This window comes from Rhamphochromis longiceps, linkage group LG13, assembly GCF_057381845.1.
Source record: "Rhamphochromis longiceps isolate RC_006_pf linkage group LG13, R_longiceps_female_GT1.1, whole genome shotgun sequence".
Classification (NCBI taxonomy): domain Eukaryota; kingdom Metazoa; phylum Chordata; class Actinopteri; order Cichliformes; family Cichlidae; genus Rhamphochromis; species Rhamphochromis longiceps.
In genome coordinates this window covers 21,962,457-21,983,827 of record NC_140569.1, presented here as the reverse complement: position 1 = coordinate 21,983,827, position 21,371 = coordinate 21,962,457, and the positions used below count along the sequence as shown (strand labels likewise).

At 40.8% G+C, this 21,371-nt stretch overlaps 2 protein-coding genes across 4 annotated transcripts; one reads left to right on the top strand and one right to left on the bottom strand.

Moving 5' to 3' along the window:
* The first annotated feature begins 294 nt into the window (after nt 1–294).
* On the top strand, nt 295–7,518 carry msh6 (mutS homolog 6 (E. coli)). Of its 2 annotated transcripts, none has more exons than XM_085428431.1 (10): nt 295–646; nt 1,314–1,516; nt 1,624–1,802; nt 1,991–4,559; nt 5,025–5,308; nt 5,442–5,559; nt 5,651–5,740; nt 5,859–6,013; nt 7,025–7,224; nt 7,338–7,518. In XM_085428431.1, exons 1-10 carry the CDS (start codon nt 387–389, stop codon nt 7,417–7,419), a joined length of 4,140 nt encoding a protein of 1,379 aa, XP_085284557.1. In that variant the 5' UTR covers nt 295–386; the 3' UTR covers nt 7,420–7,518. The 2 variants fall into 2 exon arrangements, with proteins under 2 accessions (XP_085284557.1, XP_085284556.1); XM_085428430.1 differs by having other exon boundaries at nt 1,311–1,516.
* A 1,298-nt stretch (nt 7,519–8,816) lies between these two features.
* Nucleotides 8,817–21,069, bottom strand: fbxo11a (F-box protein 11a). Of its 2 annotated transcripts, none has more exons than XM_085428432.1 (22): nt 20,682–21,069; nt 18,678–18,802; nt 18,490–18,571; nt 16,462–16,606; nt 15,263–15,392; nt 14,564–14,647; nt 14,314–14,446; nt 14,121–14,227; nt 13,875–13,986; nt 13,522–13,628; nt 12,347–12,484; nt 11,910–12,127; nt 11,636–11,816; nt 11,411–11,533; nt 11,159–11,244; nt 10,949–11,025; nt 10,696–10,839; nt 10,416–10,526; nt 10,183–10,290; nt 9,994–10,102; nt 9,805–9,903; nt 8,817–9,177 (listed from the first exon to the last, which is right to left on the bottom strand). In XM_085428432.1, exons 1-22 carry the CDS (start codon nt 20,773–20,775, stop codon nt 9,048–9,050), a joined length of 2,643 nt encoding a protein of 880 aa, XP_085284558.1. In that variant the 5' UTR covers nt 20,776–21,069; the 3' UTR covers nt 8,817–9,047. The 2 variants fall into 2 exon arrangements, with proteins under 2 accessions (XP_085284558.1, XP_085284559.1); XM_085428433.1 differs by having other exon boundaries at nt 16,462–16,603.
* Between the last annotated feature and the right edge of the window lie 302 nt (nt 21,070–21,371).

Below are 21,371 nucleotides of genomic sequence, written 5' to 3'. Positions count from 1 at the left end.
TACTGTTTCTTTACCTCAACATTTTATAAACACAACAAAGACAGTGGTTTGTTCCAATAAATGACAGTGCCGAGTGTCTACATGACAAACAGTGTAATTTGTACTTATCCGCCTGGAAATAAAGTTTAAAGAGAAAAAAGAAAAAGACCTCTGGGCGCCAACAGCATGGCCAACAACAAAAGTCGTGTTTGGGTCACGTGATTCCCACATTATAGTATGCTAACTCATCATTGGACGAGGCTCTTGTCCACGCCCACAACACCCCGTGCGTGTTTCCCGCGAACGACTTGCGTTTGCGCCGTGAAGCTAGCTATACGGTAGCTGGTGGTTGTCGTTGGAGTTATTTAAAATACAAACACAGGGAAACAGACTTTCAACTCGCACACATGGCGAAGCAAAGCTCGCTCTTTAATTTCTTCACCAAGTCTCCGCCGCTAGTCGCAAAACCGAAGCCGAGTCCCTCCCCGGAGGAAGCAGACCTGCCTTCCTCTATAGAGAAGTCCAACTCCTCTCCGAAAGAGCAAGCACAACAGACTCCGCAGCAGACAAAAGACACCAACAAAGCTAAGAAGGAAAGTAAGTCCAAGCCAGCGAGCGGAGGATTCAAGAAACTCTTTGGCGACAAGGCCCAAACAACCAAAGAAAGGTGAGTGAGTTTGGGAGCCGTGTAGTTGCTGGAGTCGTACAGTTTTCCTTCCCTCTGCTAAAATTGTTTGCAGGCCCCCAGAAACACCAGCGTAAGTTCTCTTTTTAAATTAACGTATTAAGACCGCTTAAAATGAGAGCTGACAGAAAATAAATAAAGAAAATGTAGCGTGACCTTTCCTTTGTGCTACGGACACGTGAAATTGGGGGTGACTCGAGCAGAACAATGCTGGCTGTTGGGTCAAATCAATGCTAATGCCTGTATTTGTCAAAGTGGAGGGTGTGTGGACTTATCACTATCTTCTGCCATAGTTTAGACTGTTTGGGCCATCTCAAGTGGGCACCACACCCCTACCCACGATAGGGGGAGATGATTTTTGACATGTGGCCGTGTGTGCTTTTAAGATAAAAGGATTTGCAAAACCGACTTATCACAAGTGAATTGCAACTGCTTTTGTCTTTCCTGCACCTCTGTTTTACTATTTTAAACTGATTATTATATTTAAGAGGGGCTTGTTGGACTAATAAAGGTCCAAGCTGGTGTTGTGGTGTTGCTTTTCCACTCCATTCAAGAGATCGACTGTAACACACAATGAGTCACGTTTAAAGTTAATTTTACAGCATTGAAAGATGTGTGAAAGTGTCTTTGCTCTTCTTATCCTCAGCAGCCCTCCATGCTTATTCAGTGCTGGTGCCCTTGTGTGGGCAAAAATGGAAGGGTACCCCTGGTGGCCGTGTATGGTGGTACCCCAGCCTCTGACTGGGCAGGAGATGAGGGGCCATGGTCGTGACCAGCGCATACACGTTCATTTCTTTGATGAACCTCCAACAAGAGGATGGGTCAGCTCTAATAGAGTCAGAGAGTACCAAGGTTGGTTGTTCCTAGTTGGAAGTGCATCAGTGGCTTGCATCCATTTTGGGGCCATTGTTTGCTGTCTGCTCAGAGTAAGCTGGAATTTCTTTGTATGATTTGCACAGGCTCTGACAGCAGTGATGCTAAACCTGGAGGAGTCTACTTCTGTGGCAAACCTGTAATCCGTCGTGCAATGGAGCTGGCTGATGGAGTTATGTTTGACAGCCCAGAAAAAAGATTAAAGATACCTCTCTGCACGGACCCATCTGATGCAGAAGAGGAGGATGATGATGAAGAAATGGAGGTTACCCGATAATTTCTGAATATAATATTTCACCAGTGTGGTCATGAAGTCTAAATTCTCCTGTAATATTAAAAGTAATGTTATTCCCAGGGCAGCAGCCTTAGTCGCATGGTGTAATTATCAGCTTATCATTACTGGTCAGTAATGCAAGTTTTTTTTAAAATTTGTATTTTATTCTTTTTTTCCAGCTTGATAGCTTAGTAGTGACTGATGAAGAGGGCAGTGATGAGTATGAAAACAAAAGCGAAGCCCTGAAGCCATCCAAAGTCAGTACACGTTTATTCTGTGCGTTAATGGAAAAAGGAAGCAAGGCCAAGCGCCGTCGCATTATTGCGGCCTCAGATAGTGACGGATCCGATGAGGAGTTCAAACCAGAAGACGCTGCGTCAAGCAGTGAGGATGAAGAGGACCGACGGAAGGAAAGCTGTGGAGAGAAAGAAGAGAGCACCGAAAAGTCAGATGTGGAAAGCCCCATCAAGCCTGCCAAGCGCAAACGTCCTGCAGAAAAGTCGGCTAAAACAAAAGCAAAGACACCTACTGCTCCATCTGTTGCACCTAAAAGAGCTCCAGCAGCAGTTGCAACTGACACAAAATCTCGTTTGTCAGCCTTCTCTGCTCCCGAGAGCTTTGAGAGCCAGGCGACTGGATCAGGCTCCACTGCAGGGGCAGTTTGGGATCATGAGAAACTGGAGTGGTTGCAGGATGGCAAGAGAAAAGACGGCAAACGGCGGCGACAGACAGATGATGACTATGATCCTAGCACCTTGTATGTGCCAAATGACTTTATGAATCAAATCACTCCTGGTATACGTCGGTGGTGGCAGCTCAAATCTGAGATGTTTGATACAGTGATTTTCTACAAGGTGGGAAAGTTTTATGAGCTCTACCACATGGATGCTGTGATTGGAGTCAACGAGCTGGGACTGACATTCATGAAGGGGACTTGGGCGCACTCTGGTTTTCCAGAGATTGGCTTTGGACGTTTCTCAGATGTACTGGTGCAGAAAGGCTACAAAGTGGCTCGTGTTGAGCAGACAGAGACCCCAGAGATGATGGAAGCGCGCTGTAAGACAATGCTCAAGCCCACTAAATTAGACCGTGTAGTGAAAAGAGAAGTGTGCAGGATTATCACACGTGGTACCCAAACCTACAGTGTGTTGGATGGTGCTCCTTCAGAAAGCCAGAGCAAGTTCCTTCTGAGTTTGAAAGAAAAGGCTGAAGAAGAAAGCTCCGGCCGCTGCCGCACATATGGAGTCTGTTTTATTGATACATCAGTCGGTTGTTTTCATGTCGGTCAGTTCTCAGACGATCGTCACTGCTCACGCCTGCGTACGCTCATAGCACACTATGCTCCCGCTGAGGTGCTCTTTGAGAAAGGAAACCCATCTGTTGAAACTCGCAAAATACTCAAAGCCTCTCTGTCCTCTGCTCTGCAGGAAGGACTTAACGCAGGAACACAGTTCTGGGATGCTCAGAAGACTCTGAAAACCCTCTCAGAAGAAGATTATTTTAAAGAGGCAACTGGCAAGGAGGAAGGGACTGGGAGCAGCTTTCTCCCCGCTCTTCTAAAAGAGATGACATCTGAGAGTGATTCACTGTGCCTTACTCCTAAGGAGGGCTATGAACTAGCACTGTCCGCTTTGGGTGGATGCATTTTCTACCTGAAGAAATGCTTGGTGGACCAAGAGCTGCTCTCCATGGCTAACTTTGAAGAATATGTCCCAGTTGATGTTGAGGTGGAGAAAGCTGCAGGACCCGCCAGTTTCTTTGCCAAGACTCGTCAGCGTATGGTGCTTGATGGAGTGACTCTGGCAAACTTGGAAATCTTTCAGAATGGATCAGGAGGAACAGAAGGGACACTGCTGGAGCGTTTGGACACCTGCTCTACTCCGTTTGGAAAGAGGCTTTTGAAGCAGTGGCTCTGCGCTCCTCTGTGTAACCTCACATCTATCAGGGACAGACTGGATGCAGTGGAGGACCTGATGGGAGTTCAAGCCCAGGCTACTGAGGTTTCAGACCTTCTAAAAAAACTTCCAGATTTAGAGCGCCTGCTGAGCAAAATCCACAGTATCGGGACACCTCTGAAGAGCCAGGACCACCCTGACAGCAGAGCAGTTCTCTATGAGGATGTGACCTACAGCAAGCGCAAGATAGCAGTCTTCCTCTCAGCACTGGAAGGTTTCAAAACGATGCAGGACATTGTTTCTCTCTTTGCTCCAGTTTCAGGCGAGTTTCGTTCCACGTTGCTTTGTCGAGTTATCAGCCTGAATAGCGAAAAGAACGGCCTCTTTCCCGACCTCTCTGGTGAACTCAAACGCTGGGACACTGCCTTTGACCACCAGAAAGCCCGCACTACTGGAGTAATAACCCCCAAAGCTGGCTTTGACCCGGAGTACGACCAGGCTCTGACTGGAATCAAGAACTGTGAACGAGAGCTGCAGGATTACCTGGACAAACAGAAGAAGAGACTTGACTGTAAAAGCATGTGCTTCTGGGGAACTGGGAAAAATCGCTATCAGATGGAGGTTCCTGACAGCGTCTTGGAGAAGAATATCCCCGACGAGTATGAGTTAAAGTCTACAAAGAAAGGCTGGAAGCGTTATGTGACAAAGAAGACTGAACGGATGTTCTCAGAGCTGCAAGGATTTGAGGAGAAGAGAGATGCTGCACTCAAAGACTGCATGAGGATGCTCTTCTATAACTTTGACAAGAACTACAGTGACTGGAAGACTGCTGTGGAGTGCATGGCAGTGCTTGGTAACAATCCTTTTGTTTTATTTTATTTTTTTAATTAAAAAGCTTCTTTTTTTTTTTTCATCTTCTCGATATGTAATTTGTGTTGTTTTCACTACACCGGTCTGTTCTCAGTACATTTCCTGCAGATGTTACAGAGAAACTGTCATACTGTGTTTTTTAAATAATGATGTTGCACCAGTCTGAGGGCTTGTTAGAAGTAAGTTCATTTATTTCACAGCTTGGCTAAGTCTCTGTTTCAGGGAAATTCTGTGTTGATGTTTGCAGTTATTTAGATTATTGCATAGTTTTTGATTTCTGAAAGTGTTTGTACCACTGGGACACGTCCAGCCACAGATTTGGTTTTATTGTAGCAAAGCAGACCTATAAGACGTGCATTTAATATGCGCTTTTTTTTTAGTTCTTAAATGTAAATAATTAAATGTTCAGTACTTCTTTTTTATTTATGTCCTTTTTTTTTGTCCCCAGATGTGCTGCTGGCCTTTTCTCGCTACAGCCAGGGCGGCGACGGGCCTATGGCCAGGCCAGAGGTCGTGCTTCCCGAGGATGATACCCAGGTTGCAGCCTTCATCGACCTCAAGGGATCCCGTCATCCCTGTGTCACCAAGACCTTTTTTGGCGACGACTTCATTCCTAATGACATCTTCATTGGCTGCCCTGGCACCGGTGAAAATAGTGAAGATGACAGTCTGGCCTCTTGCATCCTCGTCACAGGGCCAAACATGGGTGGAAAGTCTACTCTAATGAGACAAGTGGGTATTTTTGACTATATGTATAAATGTATACATACAATTTCATACGTTTTTTTTCCACAGTCTACATAGACGGTGTATTTGCAGTCTCAGTTGGTCCATATTAAGATATCGTGCTGCTCCTGTTGTACAGTGTGGACTCGTGATCATTCTTGCCCAGCTGGGTTGCTACATTCCAGCTGAGAGCCTCCGCTTCACACCAGTTGACAGGGTCTTCACTCGGCTGGGCGCCTCAGATCGTATCATGGCTGGTAACATCAGAGACTCTTAACATATTAGGAATAATGATCTGAGCTTGTGCTTCATGAGCTGAGCGTGTATTTTCAACTCTGTGCTCTACAGGAGAAAGCACCTTCTTTGTGGAGCTGAGTGAGACTGCCAGCATCCTGCGCCATGCCACTAAACACTCACTTGTGCTTCTGGATGAATTGGGTAAGCATTTATTTAGTTTGCTTATTAAAGCTTATTCACATGATTGGTGGATAGCATAGACTGTATTCTCAGCACAATATTGTTGTGGTGTAATCACTGAGCTGTGAACTGCTTGCAGGAAGGGGCACAGCCACATATGATGGCACAGCAATCGCCAGCGCTGTTGTAAAGGAGCTTGCTGAGAAGATCTGCTGTCGCACTCTCTTCTCTACACATTACCACTCCCTGGTGGAGGACTATGCCAACAACCCTGCCGTGCGTTTGGGCCACATGGTGAGTACAGCAATGCTAATCACACTTGATACTCGACAATGCAAGGTCATTTAGGACTGTAATAAAAAGACAAATTTATATACCAATTAAATAGTACATTTTGCAAGGAAATGAATCCTGAAATAAATAAATGAGGCTATATTTTTATACATTAATGTCAAATACAACGCTTAAATGATAAGCAAATTATTGCATTCTGTTTTTAATTTAAATTCTTCACAGTTCACAGTACACACATGTACAAGACAAATGAAAGCAAAAACTTTTAGTGCGAGACAATGAATTGAGCAGTTTGTGGCTACATCTGCTCTTCGAGCACAGCTGCATGCCTGGAGCCCTAGCCGCAACTGGCAGCTTCCTGCCCTTAACATTTTGCTGTTTTAGTAACATGGTGCAAAAAATTGTAAGGTTTATTGTAGGGTCTACCTTACAATATAAAGCCCCTTGAGGCAACTGCTGTTGTGATTCGTCACTGTATAAATAAACTGAAGAAATAAAGAAATTTTGAACTCACCAGAATTTGATCATTTCAAATTGTGCACGGCAAGTTTCACACAATTGCTCAGACACCGATATTTACGGTTTGTTAGTCTGTGTTACTTTAGTGTATTGTATATAATGTGCACTATGGTGGCATTACTGTAAACAGCTTTGGTATGCGAATTTCTGTTATGAAACATCAGGTTGAGCCTTTTAGTTGTCAAGGCATGACAACTGAGGGAGGGATAGGACCTAGAAAATGAAGTCATAAATTGGATGAAGGTCTCATTTAGTTCTTATCAACTCATTAGCAAAAGTGTTTAGTCGGGTCATAAAGGAGGATGGCAGCTCATTTCGGACTTTTTACCACCAAAATTGCCTCCTGCTGTTCATTAGGGGGAACAGCAGGAGGCAATGATTTTTTTTTCAAACCCGGAGGATTTACTAGGGTTTTTTTTTTTTTTTTTTTTCTTTAATGCAGTTGGTTTGTGGGTTTTAAGTATCATGTTTCCCTTTCGCCCCCTCCTTCAGGCGTGCATGGTGGAGAATGAGTGTGAGGATCAAAGTCAAGAGACCATCACTTTCCTCTACAAGTTCATAACGGGTGCGTGTCCTAAGAGTTATGGATTCAATGCTGCTCGACTCGCCAACCTACCAGAGGAAGTTATCCAGTCAGGACACAGGAAGGCCAGAGAGTTTGAGACAAGCACCGTCAATCTCAGACTTTTCAAGTACGTATTATTGTTTCGCATCAGTTATTCTGCAGATACTACAGTGACACACAATGCTGATCTGTTAAAGTCAGAGCATGGTTACTTATGTTCCCTCCTGTCCCCTCATGTAGGAAGCTGTGCCAGTTTGCTGAGGATGCTACACTGGACAGCACCCGTTTCACTTCCCTCATTCAACTGCTCAGTACTCTGTAAAATGTTAAAAGTTCAATGCATTTTTTGTTTTGTTTTCTTGTCATTAAAAAAAAACACTACTGAATTGATCTAATAAAGTTTATTTTTAAAAAATGACAATGTTTCATCTAGGAAATTAAACCCTTTTAATTCACGCTAGCGCCTACATAACGGTTATTGAATACTTCACAATATATTAAGTCTAGATGTTATGATACATGCATACATTTCAGTCTGTATGAGAACCCACAATCACCAGTACACATGAATTGGGGGAAGGGGGCAATAAAACCAATAAAGCGCTGTATATAGATACTTGTCTCAGCTTCAGTAGAGTAAAAGCCTCTTTAAATTCTCCAGCAACATTGGCAATGGAAAAACACATCAAAACTTATGCTTTCATAAGAGTGCTCTTTCATTTGGAGGACAAAGGAAGCCAGAATTTGTATCCTAATGGGCTGTTAAACAGCATCCGTGCCTGCGATGGTAGCGAAAATGACACCTGTGTCAGGATTACCTACTGAACTGAGATCGATTCACAAAGTAACAGACTAAATGGCATCAGGTCATTTATTGTCAAATTCTGACCAGGGCCGGAGATTATTAAAAAAAAAACCTGTATTAATTAGCTTATCATGGGTTAATTTCCAATCAAGATGCAGTTACATGTAAATCTGTACTGCCTGGTCTTTAATTTAAGTAATTGTGACAGGCCAACAGATACTAAACCAAAAAATATGCATAGATCATGTAAAGCAGACTGGAATATCATCAACAAACACAAGAAGATATACAAGTCTTGTGAAAGCACAATTACACATTAATTTTTCTGTATTGCAAGTGTAAAGGAGTCAACATTGCTGGAGAAAGTGTTTAGTGTTTTCCTCTCTTGTCTCTGATCTCTTTCACAGAAAGAAGTTAGATACTGTGACATGAGTATAATTACAGCAATCCTAGGGTATAATAACCAAAAAAAAAAAAAATTAAAACACATTTAATAAAATAAAGACATTCAAGTACAGTAAGATTTTTGCATGAAAATACAAAACTACACAAAAAAAAAAAGCATTAAAATCAAATCTCAACAGTTGTCTCGAAGAAGAAAAAAAAATGCTGAAGTGCTAGGTTGTTTTTCCCGTACATATCATACGAGCACGTCGGTTGCCCAGTGATGGAAGCATTGTTGTATTTGGGGGCTTTTGCCTTTTCATGAGACGAGCTGTAGCCTCTTCTGACTGACTCTCCATGTTGGATCTGTACACTGCAGTATCTCATTCATCCGCTTCCCAAAAGCAGATAAGCCTCGGTGGATTTTGTCCAACTCTCACCGGCATCATTTACTTGACCAAATCAACAGACCTACAAATCCCGAATCAGTTGCTCTTCTGCTCTGTCCCACTGATGTCATCTTTTGTTAAAAAAAAAAATGTAAGGAAAAGAAAATGTGAGGCATCCATAATCACCTTTTTCTAAATGTCTCCTTTTAGAATATCCGAGTCGCAAGTCTTTTTTTGTTTTACTTTTTAAAGTCACTGTATATTTTTGCCAAAGTGAATCTGTGTTTTAGTTTGGAATTGCTCTTCCACGGCACAACTTAAAGTGTCTTATACGTCCATTACTGCTGAAGCGCAGAACCTCGGAACTTGAGCTCAGTTGTGCTGCAGTGTATTGGACTCTATAGGGGGAGCTGAGTCATACAGAGTGTCTGTGTCATGTGTCGGCTCTCCTGCTAACGTGCAAGGATTTGACAGCGTCCCAGCACCACAGTCACAGAAGAATCTGTAGGCAGAGACGGAGGAGAAAAATTAATTATGTTTGGTCCCCGAAAACAGAGGAGAGTACATTATATTGCATTTAATATGCCTTTATACATCTGTGACTAGTAAAAAATTAAACAGTGTAATCAGACCCCAAGCTTCTTATAAGCGAGCATGCACATTATTCTCTTTACCATCAGGCAGACTGACTAGTTTTGTTTCTCTTCATTCAATTCCTCCTACCACTGTCTGTATCTTAGCCAAAATTTGCTTATTTGAATTAATTATCAGTGCACTTAGCAGCAAGCTATTTGTCTCGGAGATGGTATCTCTACATCAGCAAATAAAGATGTGGCAGGTTAAGCCAAGCTTGCATTATAAAATACACTGAAACAGCAGTGATCTGCTGCAGCTTATTGATATCCACCATCATGAGAAACACTGCTGTGTGTGCGCCATGCAGGGAGAAAGAAAGAGCAGCAATTCTTAATTCCTTGTTTTGTGAATGCTGTGTTCTGCTTCTGCACTTTCACTCTGGTCTAAAGTGGGGAGCCTCAAAGGAAGGCACCAACAAGCCAGTCTGTCATCCATTTACATCCAGGGTGTATTTAGTTTGTTCTGTTTACTAGCATGCATCAGTCAGACTTACCTATCGTGTCTGATGAACTCTACATCATGTCCTTGGTGACACTTCTTGATACAATTCACGCAAATGGCGTTGCGGTCTGTTGTGTTACAAGTGTGACACCTATGGAAACCCAAGGTGTGTTTTTTTTAACAATCACAAACAAAAATAGCTGAGGTTATTTTTGAGTGCGAGAGGTGAAAAAAAGTTTACCTGTAAAAATCGTGCATTGGGTAGCTGGTGTAACTTGAAATCTTGTACAGGCACTGACCTCTGCTCACAGCTTTTTCAATGGCATCTTGATTGTTCAATATTTTATTATCTGGAGGAAACGGAAATTTGTATGAGATTTCTGCATTTTTATTCAATAATATTTAAAAATCTTTGCCACTAATAATGTACCTTTCATTGTAACATTGACACCAGACGCAAGAAACAACCCCCCAAAACGATTGTTGAAGATCTGATTGCCCTCTAGAGTCGCCGTGGCATGGTTGGTGATTTCAATACCTAGTTTTACATAAACAAATAAGAATAATCAATTTACAAAGACACAGCGATGTTGAAAGTCCACAATAATTAAATTCAAGCATCTCATCATGAGCTATTAAAGCTAGCGTGCATGCATTACCCACCTGCAGCGAAGCCATCAAATATCCTGTTTTTCCGCAGTACTGGGTGACTGTTGGTGCTAATGAGGACCCCCGCTTGGGCATTTCTGAAAATGTCATTCTCCTCTAGTAAACCTAATAACAGAAAATGGACTTTTAATCTGACAATTCACTAACATACCAAAAGATAGGATTACATTAATTTAGGTCTGAATTTCCTAATATTATAAAGCCAAATTAGATCTACACTACTTTTAACCACTTGAATATTTACTCCACTTCCTTTCTGTAATGAATCGGTTACCTCTTCCTCCGTTGAATATACAGATCCCGCCATCTCTACCGTCGTGGATTTTATTCCTCCGCAGAGTGGGGTTGCTGTCTGTCTTTATCCACACACCTGCCATTGCATTGTCAAAGATCTCATTGTCCTCGATGAAACCTAAGCCTAGAGAACATATACATGGATGTTTTGTTATTGAGGCAATATTGTTTAAACAGTATATTAACTATGGCAATAAAGAGAACAATAAGACAGAAAAATCTCTTCTTCTCACCTGAGTTGTAAACCAAAATGCCGCCATTCTGGCCTCCCCAGATCTTGTTCCGTCTGATCTTAGGATTGCTGCCCGTCCTGGGGAGGGAGGACACAATGGAAAAGTGAGCAGCTGCTTCAATACCACTCTACCAGACCACCCTAACATCAGGACATTGCTCAGGTGAATCTTGCTTATGTTACTTGTTATTATTTGTCATGTTACACAAACCTTATTTGAACTCCAGAGTACATGTGATTGTAGATATCATTGTCTTCAAGCACACCGTGGCCATTGTCATAGAAGTAAACTCCAACCTGTTAAAATGGCAATGAAAATATATTGGCTTTAATTTAGTGATTCATAATGTGCTTGTTGGTCTTAGATAGAACTTTGTGATCTCATGACATCAGAATTATGACCATTATGATCAGATGAACAATATACATCCCTCTAGGTGTACTAACTAGCCTGTGATCTGACCTGCTTCCCGCTGTGTATCCTGTTCCTCCTCAGCACTGGCGTACTGCCCGTTGTAACCCACACTCCTGCCAGTGTGTTGCTGTACACCTCATTCTCCTCAATGACTCCTTGTCCTTTTTCATGCTGCATGGCACAGAAACAAACGGTTTCACCTCATAATAAAAATAAGAAACCTGGAATGAAAAACCCTTAAATATGCAAAACAATATTTTTAGAAATATTTACCACATATATTCCTCCATGTTGGCCATCATGAATCTTGTTGTGCCTGACAATAGGGCAGCTATTTGTCCTGATCTGGATTCCTGCCAAGGCGTTACCATAGATGTCGTTTCCTTCAATGAGGCCTCGGCCATCACCAAAAATATAAACTCCACCTTGGTTACCATTAAAAATGGCATTGCCCCTGTTTTGGACAGAACAAATTTGAGAACCTGAATAAATGGATAGATTTGAATGCTGACCTGATTTGAGCTCAAGACTTTCAGTTCATACTGACCGTATTGTGGGGTCACTGTTGGAAGTGATCCACACGCCTGCAAAGTTATTCGCAAAGATCTTGTTTTCAATGAACTGGCCGCGACCCTTTTCATGCACGTAGATGCCTCCTGTCTGACCATGATGGATCTCACAACGAACCACTGTCGGATTGGCGTATGCCTTCACCTCAAAGCCGGCTATACGGTTCCTATGGATGTTACAGCTCTCAAAGTAACCCTGGAAACAGAGAATGACAAACCTATTATAAGTCCATCAAAGTGGTTTTTAGCTTATATGTATAAGTGCACCATCATCATGTTGTTTTATGTTTTTCACCTAGTTTATCTGCACTAGTGTTATTTGGGTACTACATATTGTACATTTGAATTTCTTCTCATACAATTTAGTGGCTGACAAACATACACAACATAAAACCATCAGTAAAGTGGATCTCACCATGCCGTGGTCAAATGTAAAAACTCCCACGTCTCTGCCGTGGTGGATGTGATTCCGTCTGATGATTGGGTTGCCGTGGTTTTTCACCCAGATCCCAGCCAGAGCGTTGTTTGAAATCTCGTTGTCTTCATAGATTCCCTGAACGACATGAAGAACTGCATTTAAAATAAACCTACTCGTCCCCAGCTGGGCCTGATGCTTTATATAAAACCACAGTTTATCCTTTTTTGCCTTTGTCTTATCAATGGCCAGCTTCTTCTAATGGGAAGTTCTTCCTGAAAAGCTACATCACTGGTTTGAAAACACAGCTTTGGCAAAATTGATCAGAATAAAAGGAGCACTGGTGTAAGGCTCTGAAAACAAATGGCAAATCTAAATAACATAATTATAGTTCTTGATTAAAAATAGCAGCTTTTCCAACCAATCCTGTCAACCTAAACATCTGCAGCAATACAGCAAGAATTCTTTGGTCATTCCAGTTACCTACTTTCTAAGTGACATAAAGGTGAATGTACTCTTTCACTCACAAGATGTATAATGTTTTTCTTTTGTTTTTTTCCTGTCAACAGATGTACGTGTAAATCATTTGCTGGTAGGAAACACCAAAGTTAATGTAGCAAGTTAAGTGTTATTGTGCATAAACCAAACAACTATAAATCTCCCTGCCCTGTCAGTTATTTGTATGCAATTATATGCTTTCAATGCTACTCAAGGAGACAGTTTGGCAAGAATGTGTTCATTCATTCTCCAAGGAGACTAATTTGATTCTATTGGTGTGCTTTGCCTCCTGCAGATGACCAGAACCACACAATCAGAAAAACAAGCAAACAAACACTAGAAACTGGGTCTAAGGCCTGAACTCTCGCCTTGCTGAATGACTCACTCATCACAAATACATGTATGATTATTTGGACATGTTTAATACTAACTTTTAGCACTGTAACATTATTCACATGACAGAAAATAGCAACAAACAAAATAATAGGTCAGCTGTAAGTCTGCTGATTAGTTTCCATTTTTCCTTAACCTTATAGATAAAAGACTGATGTCTGTAGACTGGACTTAGACTTGTGATGGTATTCAGAAGATGTGAGACTGCTGGACACGCTCAGCAGAAGCTGACATATGCATTTGAGTTCTATATTTAAATAACATGAAAAACAGGTGTGCATTACCTGTGCATGGTCAGTGATGTAAAGACCAACATTTTCGCAGTCACTGATGTTGCAGTGCTTGATTGTGGGACAAGCACCCTGACCACTGACACACACTGCTGACCCCACTGAAACAAGCACGACAATGATATATTAGTCCACAAATCTACCTGTCAAAACAAGCAACGAAAACAATCTGTGCGCCATCATGGAAAAAAAAAGAAAATAACACTTCATCACAAACACATAAACACAAGACCTCGGTAATTCTCAGCCATTTTATCTTATGAGGAACCAAAAACAACTTTAGTTTCTGTCAAATGCTCCCACTGACCCCTCTGAAGGCCCGAAAAGTCAGATCTAAACAAAATTACCTGTGCACGTGCTGCGTATGATGCAGTGGTCAATGATGGGGCTGCAATTGACTGTAATCTCCAAGCAATGGTGTGCATTGTGGTGCTGGGCGGATTTATCATCAGGATTAAACTGCAGGAGAGAGAACTGTTAATGTTGAATGTGACTGACAACAGTAGCTAAAACAGGACTAACATACATACAACATGGGGAAAAAGGAAACATTTACTGTATATGTGAGGAAAGAAATATCAGAGTCATCTCACCCTAATGGTCATGTATCCAACATAAGCATCTTCTGAGCCTTCCATGAATACAAACGTAGAATCTCTGGTATTCTCAATGATAACTTTCTCTGCTACTTTTCCAGGAGCTGCAAAAAGGCCAGACTGGTTTAATTAGAGACCAGACTAAACAAGGGTGCACTGAAACCGTAACCATGACTACAAACGCACTTACCAGCCCCGATCATTGTGATAGGCGACTCGATGTAGATCCATTCGTCTGTGTAAATACCAGAGTGGACAAATATCAGGCCGTCAAAGTGAGGCTCCTGACCCCCTCCAAGAGCATCTTCAATGGTGTCATAGTACTGGGGGAAGGGAAAAGAAAAAAGTAAGAAAAGAGAACAGGTCAGATGAATGACCGCAACATTAAAGTGGAAGATTTGTTTGTTTGTTTTTTTAAAGTATGTAATAATTACACTTACAAACATGTTATCTCTTCCTTTGTATCTGGCAGGATTACTGTAAAAGTGTTCTGCAAAGCCTGGTTTTACATGTGCGCCTTTATACTGGGGGAAAAAAGGGGAAGAAACACTACTATTATTCATATGTGGAAGAAGTGAACAATTACAAAAGGATTGTGTAATGAAAAATATGGAGGAACAAAGGGAAAAGAGACAATTTTGCTGAAGGGAAAAGAAAATACTTAAGATCAGTGTATTACAGAGAAAATAATTGTAAACACTATTTCCATCTTAAAAAAAACCATCCTCTTCTACGCTTTTATTTCAATACTGAATGTCACTTTGTGACTTCAGCTATGTCCACACTGGTAGAATTTACATTAGCAAAAAGGTCACAGAAGAATCAGTCAAAGATTCAACAATGACCTAGTTTCTGTCTCAACACTGCCTTTAAAGTTGCTCAATAATGCACTACTATATAAAAATTGGATTACATGTATAAGAAGGTTCTACCCAAATGGCCCCACCTGATTCCCTTCAATTTTCTGATTAATATTTCAATGATTAAAAAGGTTTTATTGTAAAAGTATTTCTTAAAGCATTTTAGATAATGTGTTTTTCATGGCCTGCTTCATTTAGGACTGAAGCTCTGTAAACATTATTTAGGTCACTTTAGTCTGAAACCAATGCTACTACATTGTATGTCAGTAGTTTCCATACCAACTGCTGAAAACTTTCCTTCCACGGGTTTGGCTGCTCATATTCTTCTGGGTTTATCTGGTAGAATTTCCCTGCCTCGGGGTGCATCATGGGTCGCGTGTATTCAAAAACCTCCATGTACAGCCTCTTCCTGAAATGTGAAGGCATACCAGGAGTTTACATCCTTCGATTTGTCAGAATTCCTTACAATACAGAAGTCATTGTTTGGCAAAAATGTGATGAACACGTTTTAAAAAAAGTCACGTCCACAATATAATTGTTGACACACTGGCCCACTAGCAAAAAGGCTGCAACATTATATGGTGGCTGGGCTCCATTTCATTTGTTATTATTAGTAGTATTAATACAGACTACTGTCCTTCTGCACACTAGTAATGATGAGCCAGCACCCAAGACTCAATGAAGAACCACAGAAACAATTATAAAGTGTATGCATGCATGTGTGTGTATATATACATTTATATTTTATTGAGGCATTGAAGACAAACTAATGCAGTGGGTGCTCAAAAAGTGCTTGTTCTGAATAGACTGCAGCTTACAGCATGAGTGGGTTATTGAAGTCATTTGTGGCAGAAGAGAACAGTGTGTCAGCAAAATACATGGCTGGTGCTGGTTGCCAACATTTAGCTGCAATGATTCAACAACACAGGCCGCAAACTGCAATCCAGATTTTTTGGTAAATCGTGTCCACACTTCTGAATCCATCCACTCAAAGGTGAATGGTTCACGTGGCATCATGAAATGAAACGACGCTGTATCGATTAAAAAATAAATTGTTCCAATGACGCGTGGGAGGACAATATTAAGCTAAAGTGCTCATCCCAATGACTTCAAGCTCAACAGTGTATGTACCGCAACAAATCGACTAAGTCTGAATTACATTTGTTCTAAAGAAAAGTAAAGCAGTGACACACACCCACACATCTAATTATTAAAGATGGCTTGCTCACAACATAAAATGAGATTTCTGTTGCTGTTAAATCAACAATAATATCTGGTTTCTGTTGTATTCTTAACATGTAATCAACAATTCAAATTTAGATTAACAAACTCTAATTTAAAGTTAGTAAAGGCTAATGGCTATAGAAAAAGGGTATTTTACCATATTAAAATAACCGTAAAAAAAAAAAAAAAAAAGGGGGGGGGGGGGGGGGGGGGGGGGGCACAATAGGATGTTTTGTCATTTTGTCATGTCTCACCAGAGGATAGGGTCATTGGCCAGCTCACTGAAGCGTTTGCACACACATGCTGCACGGCACAGGTCCTGCTCCAACAGGTATGAGAAGATCTTTAGCACCACCTCATCTGGAAGCTTCTCTTGCAAATATTGCTCTGCTGGAGCTGCTGGGAGAAAGACGATCACTGAATTAGACATGCATGTAATGATTTTCCAATTCCACACATAAAGTCAATCCTCAGTTTTTGGGCTATAGTTTAACTCATACAGACACAGCATATTCATCTGCATAACAATATTTTTTTTCATGAAACAAAAGATAATGGGCCATGGCATAATAAAAACAATGTTGAGCTTTTTGCCAGCTTAGAAATTAGATCTTTTTGTCATTTTACTTCTCTGTCAATTGTACACATAAATAATCCATTTTTTAAAAAGGTATCAGCTCAGCCTCTAAGATGATCTGCTCAGTAGCAGTCACCGTTGTTCGGAGACTGTCGATGACCTAGAAGTACGTTTAGTTTTAAACACAGATCATGTAGAACAACAGTATGCACAACATAAAGACATTCTGACAATTGTAAAGGCAGAACCAAATGCCATCTAACAAGGCAAGCATTTATTTGGGATGCTTTGGCTGGAGCAACATTATATAAAAAAGACACCATACACCACAAATAACAGACTTTATACTTTCCAAATGACAAATTTATGGAGTTGCTTCACAATTTTAGCAAAGACATTTTTAGAGAGATTACTCTAAAACATCTTTATACTATAACACAGTCATTTCCCCCAAAATTGCCAATCATAAGAATAGCTAGGATGGACTGAAGAATAAAACTGTCATGTTAAATCCACCAAAACATGAGTAACTGCCATCGGTTCACTAAAGTTTATACCATAGTTTCTTGTCATATATTATTTTTAAATTAAGCTAGAGATGACATAAGACCCATATAACTATGCCATAACAAGTCTGTGTACCACATAGGCCTCTGGTACTCATAACGTTTCAAACCCCCAAGAAAAGATATAATCATAACATAAAAGATTTAGTAAAAAGAAATATGACACTCTGTATGACATACTGTGATGTAGCATAACTTAAGCAGCAAGGAAGGTGATAAGTAAATAGCATTAGCAGACAATTGAAGTTCTTTTTAAGCATACTTTATTGCTAGCATCTCCCTTTTACCATAAAACAATCAATCAGGCATGCAAAAATCCCACTGGCTTTATACAAGACTTTGCCCACACCTGACCTCGTTAGCCCCTACCATTGAACAAAATAGGTCAAACCAAATAATACAATTCTAAACAAAGAACAGGAATAAAGTCATGCATGAAGCTGACAAACTCATTTACTCAACTAAATGGTTTGTAAAGTAAAACACTGCATACAATATAACTCAAAAGGCTACTTTAAAGAAAACAAACAATACTATACAAAATGAAAAACCCTCCATTTGGTTACACCCAGTGATCCAATCATTGACCTCATGACCCTATATAAACAGGAAGTAGTGGGCGGCCCTTCCCATACACCCGTCTCACATACAGGACCTGAATGCACAACATGGACACCATGGTAAGTATAACCAAAGCAACATAAAGAAACATAATTTACTAGACATGTGCCTGTAAACAGAAGAAAATTCAGATGATCTGATGGTTAGTAGTGTTTGCTTTAAAACACATGCATGGATGTAAAGAATGTAACTACTGCTACCACAAACAAAACCCGGGATATTGTGTGTTAAGAGAAGTTACACCAGCACTGTCTAAATTAAAGCATTATGGCTGACTGTAAAATAACAGAACACAGAATAACAATATACGCAAGTGACAAATGGCAAATGAATTCTGTCCTAGCCACTTTGTCACACATACAACTGCACACTACTACCCAACAAGACAGACTAACAGACTAAATGAGTTATAACTTGTTCTTCTCATTGCTATCTCCAACTGCTTGCACAATTAACCCTCACAAGCTGCAGGGAACAAAATTTTGAACATGCAAGTCAAAAAATGTCTTCTTACTTACCTGGTAAATCTTGACACTTTCCAGAAACTCTGGGACGCTTAGGTCGGTGTCCAAAGTTTTCTGTGGTTGAAGTGGAAGCACCCTGTATTTAAAAAGTCGTAGAAAATATTTAGAAATGTTATGTGCCTCAAAATTAAATTAACATCCTTTAGGCAGTTATCCATCTCCAAAATTCCTAACAGACGTACCTCCATGCTTGGCTTTGTCGGACACACTGTTCTCTTGGGTAGAGACTTTCTTCTAAGTTGGTATGGACTATTCTGGGCTCCAGGACCGGATTCTTCTGCAACCATATCTGCAGGAACGTCCTCATCTGGAAAAGGTGGAAGATAAAACCAATGATTATTTACAGCTCAACATATTAAACCAATACAACAGAAACCTGTGTTGATGTGTTTTCAACAGATTTTTCGGTGTAACATTTTAGTATGCTCATTAGGAAAACTAGTTTAAAACTGACTGTCCAAAGAAACCAAAGACCAAAAGAAACCAAAGAACAGCATAATCTTTTTCCTTTTCACTCTGCATGCATTTAATTAACCTATGTGGTGTAGCTTTCTCTGCTTTAAAGCCCTGAAGCATGTGTCTTTATCTGTAAATACAGACATTAATTTGCATGCATGTGTTGAACATTTGGTTGAACAACAGGCATGACTTCACAACTTTAATTCATTGTTTAAAAAAGAACAACAGCACAGATTCAGCTTCCTTTACAGCATTTACCTCACAGGACAAAAGCCAGTAAAAAAGGTTGTTTGACTATTACCTGGTGTGTGAAGAACAAGGTGATTACAAATCCTATCAACAGGAGATTCAAATAATTGGAAAATTGAACTAATCAGAATATGAACCCTCAGCTAAACGAGACACACAGTATGTTTATAAGCCTATTCACCAAGGTATGATGAGTTGATAGCTACCCCAAATCACTGCTTGTTGCTCTGGTTTCAAGGATAACTCTCACTGGCTACTAGGCCTGTAACCACTACAAACAGTCTGTTAGACCCTGCAGCAGAAAAAGCATGCTCTCATATAAAGCTGCAAAACTGACAAAAAGCATAGGTTCTGCTGACTCGTTTAACTAAAACATAACAGACACTATCATGTGGAATAGGCAAAGCGGCTGTTGGGTATCTGTTATCTACTATGCCTTGCCCAATTCATCTACTGCCATGAAATCACAACTGAGCTACACTGCAATTGTGGCCATGAATAAATTAACTGAGAAATAGAGATGAAGTCAAGTAATCTAATAAGTTATTTTTATTAAGATGAACATGACGGTTTAGTTTATGATGCTCTATTTTGTAAACATTAACACATCCAGCACATCTTAGGTTAACTGCCAATTGATGCTGTGAGCTCAAACATCACAATATGAGATTAGTCCAACTGTAAATCAGATTAAAAAACAAACCATTAATGTGGCTTATTGGTGTCCCTCAAGACCGACCGGGTCTTTACTATAGCTCTTTCAGGCATAGCAATTGTGATTAAATAGCATCCTTTGCAAGGAAATGTTTATTTTGGAAAAAAAAAATCGCTGCTGTTACACCGTCTGTTAGACAGTGCTACTGTAACAACTAAAACATAATGTGACTAGGCCAAATAAACGAAATAGTATTAACTACTAACCTATCTCGCAATGCCATGTTACTGTTATAATGGACATGAAGTTTTTAGAACGACAGGACGCAGACCGCTAGCCAAACAGGCTAATAATAACAGCTAAACTAGCACAGGCTAGGTTAAATTAGCATGCTACGACAACTGGCAAAACCACTTTGTGTCTCCTCCCCTGCGTTTGTTACCCATAGAACCAGCAAACCGATGTTTATCACATGTCATTTTCTATATTAATCGAATCTCACATAACACAAAACACAGCTAAACACCAGCGCGAGGTGAGAAAAGCAAAAGAAAGGCCGACTCGGAGAAAAAAAAAATCTAGCAAAACAAAGCGCGGCCTGAATGCTAACTACTAACACAAAAGCATCGGTGTTTCCTGGCTGCATAGCGACCCTTGGTGATCGCTCTTACATTCACAGCAACCAACTTTACCTTAATGTGCGCGCATATAAACAACAAACAAACGACAGGCCTAACTGCCCAAAAAACAAAACACGCAATTCAACCTCAAAACCTGCTATAATTCACTCCAGTAATGCTAACACTCGCTGAGCTAGCGTTACCTCTTTCCTGGTGGTTCCTCTCCGGCTGCACCGGGCGCGGCCTCGATACTCGCCTAGGTCTTCTGCTAACGTTACTTGCTCTGACGGAGTTCATTTGGGGTGTTGGTAATCTTGAGGAAATATCGAAGCCTTCACAGCAGAAGAGGCAACGCCGAGGACACCGTCTATGTCTTTTTCGTCAGCATTGCACAATCTGCCATCTTTAGCCGAGGCTTCCGAGAAACGTATCGCGGTGTGTTAACTCCCGTTTCCCCGCACTGGTATTACGTCTAGCCCCGTTCTACTGTAGCAGGAGGAGCCATAACAGACGGGTACAGTCCGTCAGGCCTCAGTCACATCACATGGGAGGACCTCTCGCCATCACGTCGCCTTCCTCGTTCAAGGCGGTCTATTTAACAGTGTTACTTTAGCCCTTTAGAGCCCAGCCTTTGGAGCGTCTATCATGTGAGAGTCTGTTGTGAGAAACAGCCAACCTCTTGATGTGGGTAGTGTAGTTAAAGTCTACATTTGCGACATATTGTACTAAATACAATAATTAATTTCACTCGCATGTGCTGTACCAATGTACCTGCACATGTGATGTGACAATAAAATTGATTTGATTTGATTTTGATTTGATTTGAATTACAAGTATCATTTACTCAAAATAAGATAAGATAAGATAAGATAACCTTTATTAGTCCCACACGT

Coding starts and splice junctions, on each gene's coding strand:
- msh6 (XM_085428430.1), top strand. CDS start 387: ATGGCGAAGCAAAGCTCGCTCTTTAATTTCTTCACCAAGTCTCCGCCG. Junction 4,560..5,024: donor GGAGTGCATGGCAGTGCTTG/GTAACAATCCTT, acceptor TTTTGTCCCCAG/ATGTGCTGCTGGCCTTTTCT. Junction 5,309..5,441: donor AGTCTACTCTAATGAGACAA/GTGGGTATTTTT, acceptor CCTGTTGTACAG/TGTGGACTCGTGATCATTCT.
- fbxo11a (XM_085428432.1), bottom strand. CDS start 20,775: ATGAACTCCGTCAGAGCAAGTAACGTTAGCAGAAGACCTAGGCGAGTA. Junction 14,447..14,563: donor AAGGAAGAGATAACATGTTT/GTAAGTGTAATT, acceptor CCCTTCCCCCAG/TACTATGACACCATTGAAGA. Junction 14,228..14,313: donor TATCACAATGATCGGGGCTG/GTAAGTGCGTTT, acceptor GCCTTTTTGCAG/CTCCTGGAAAAGTAGCAGAG.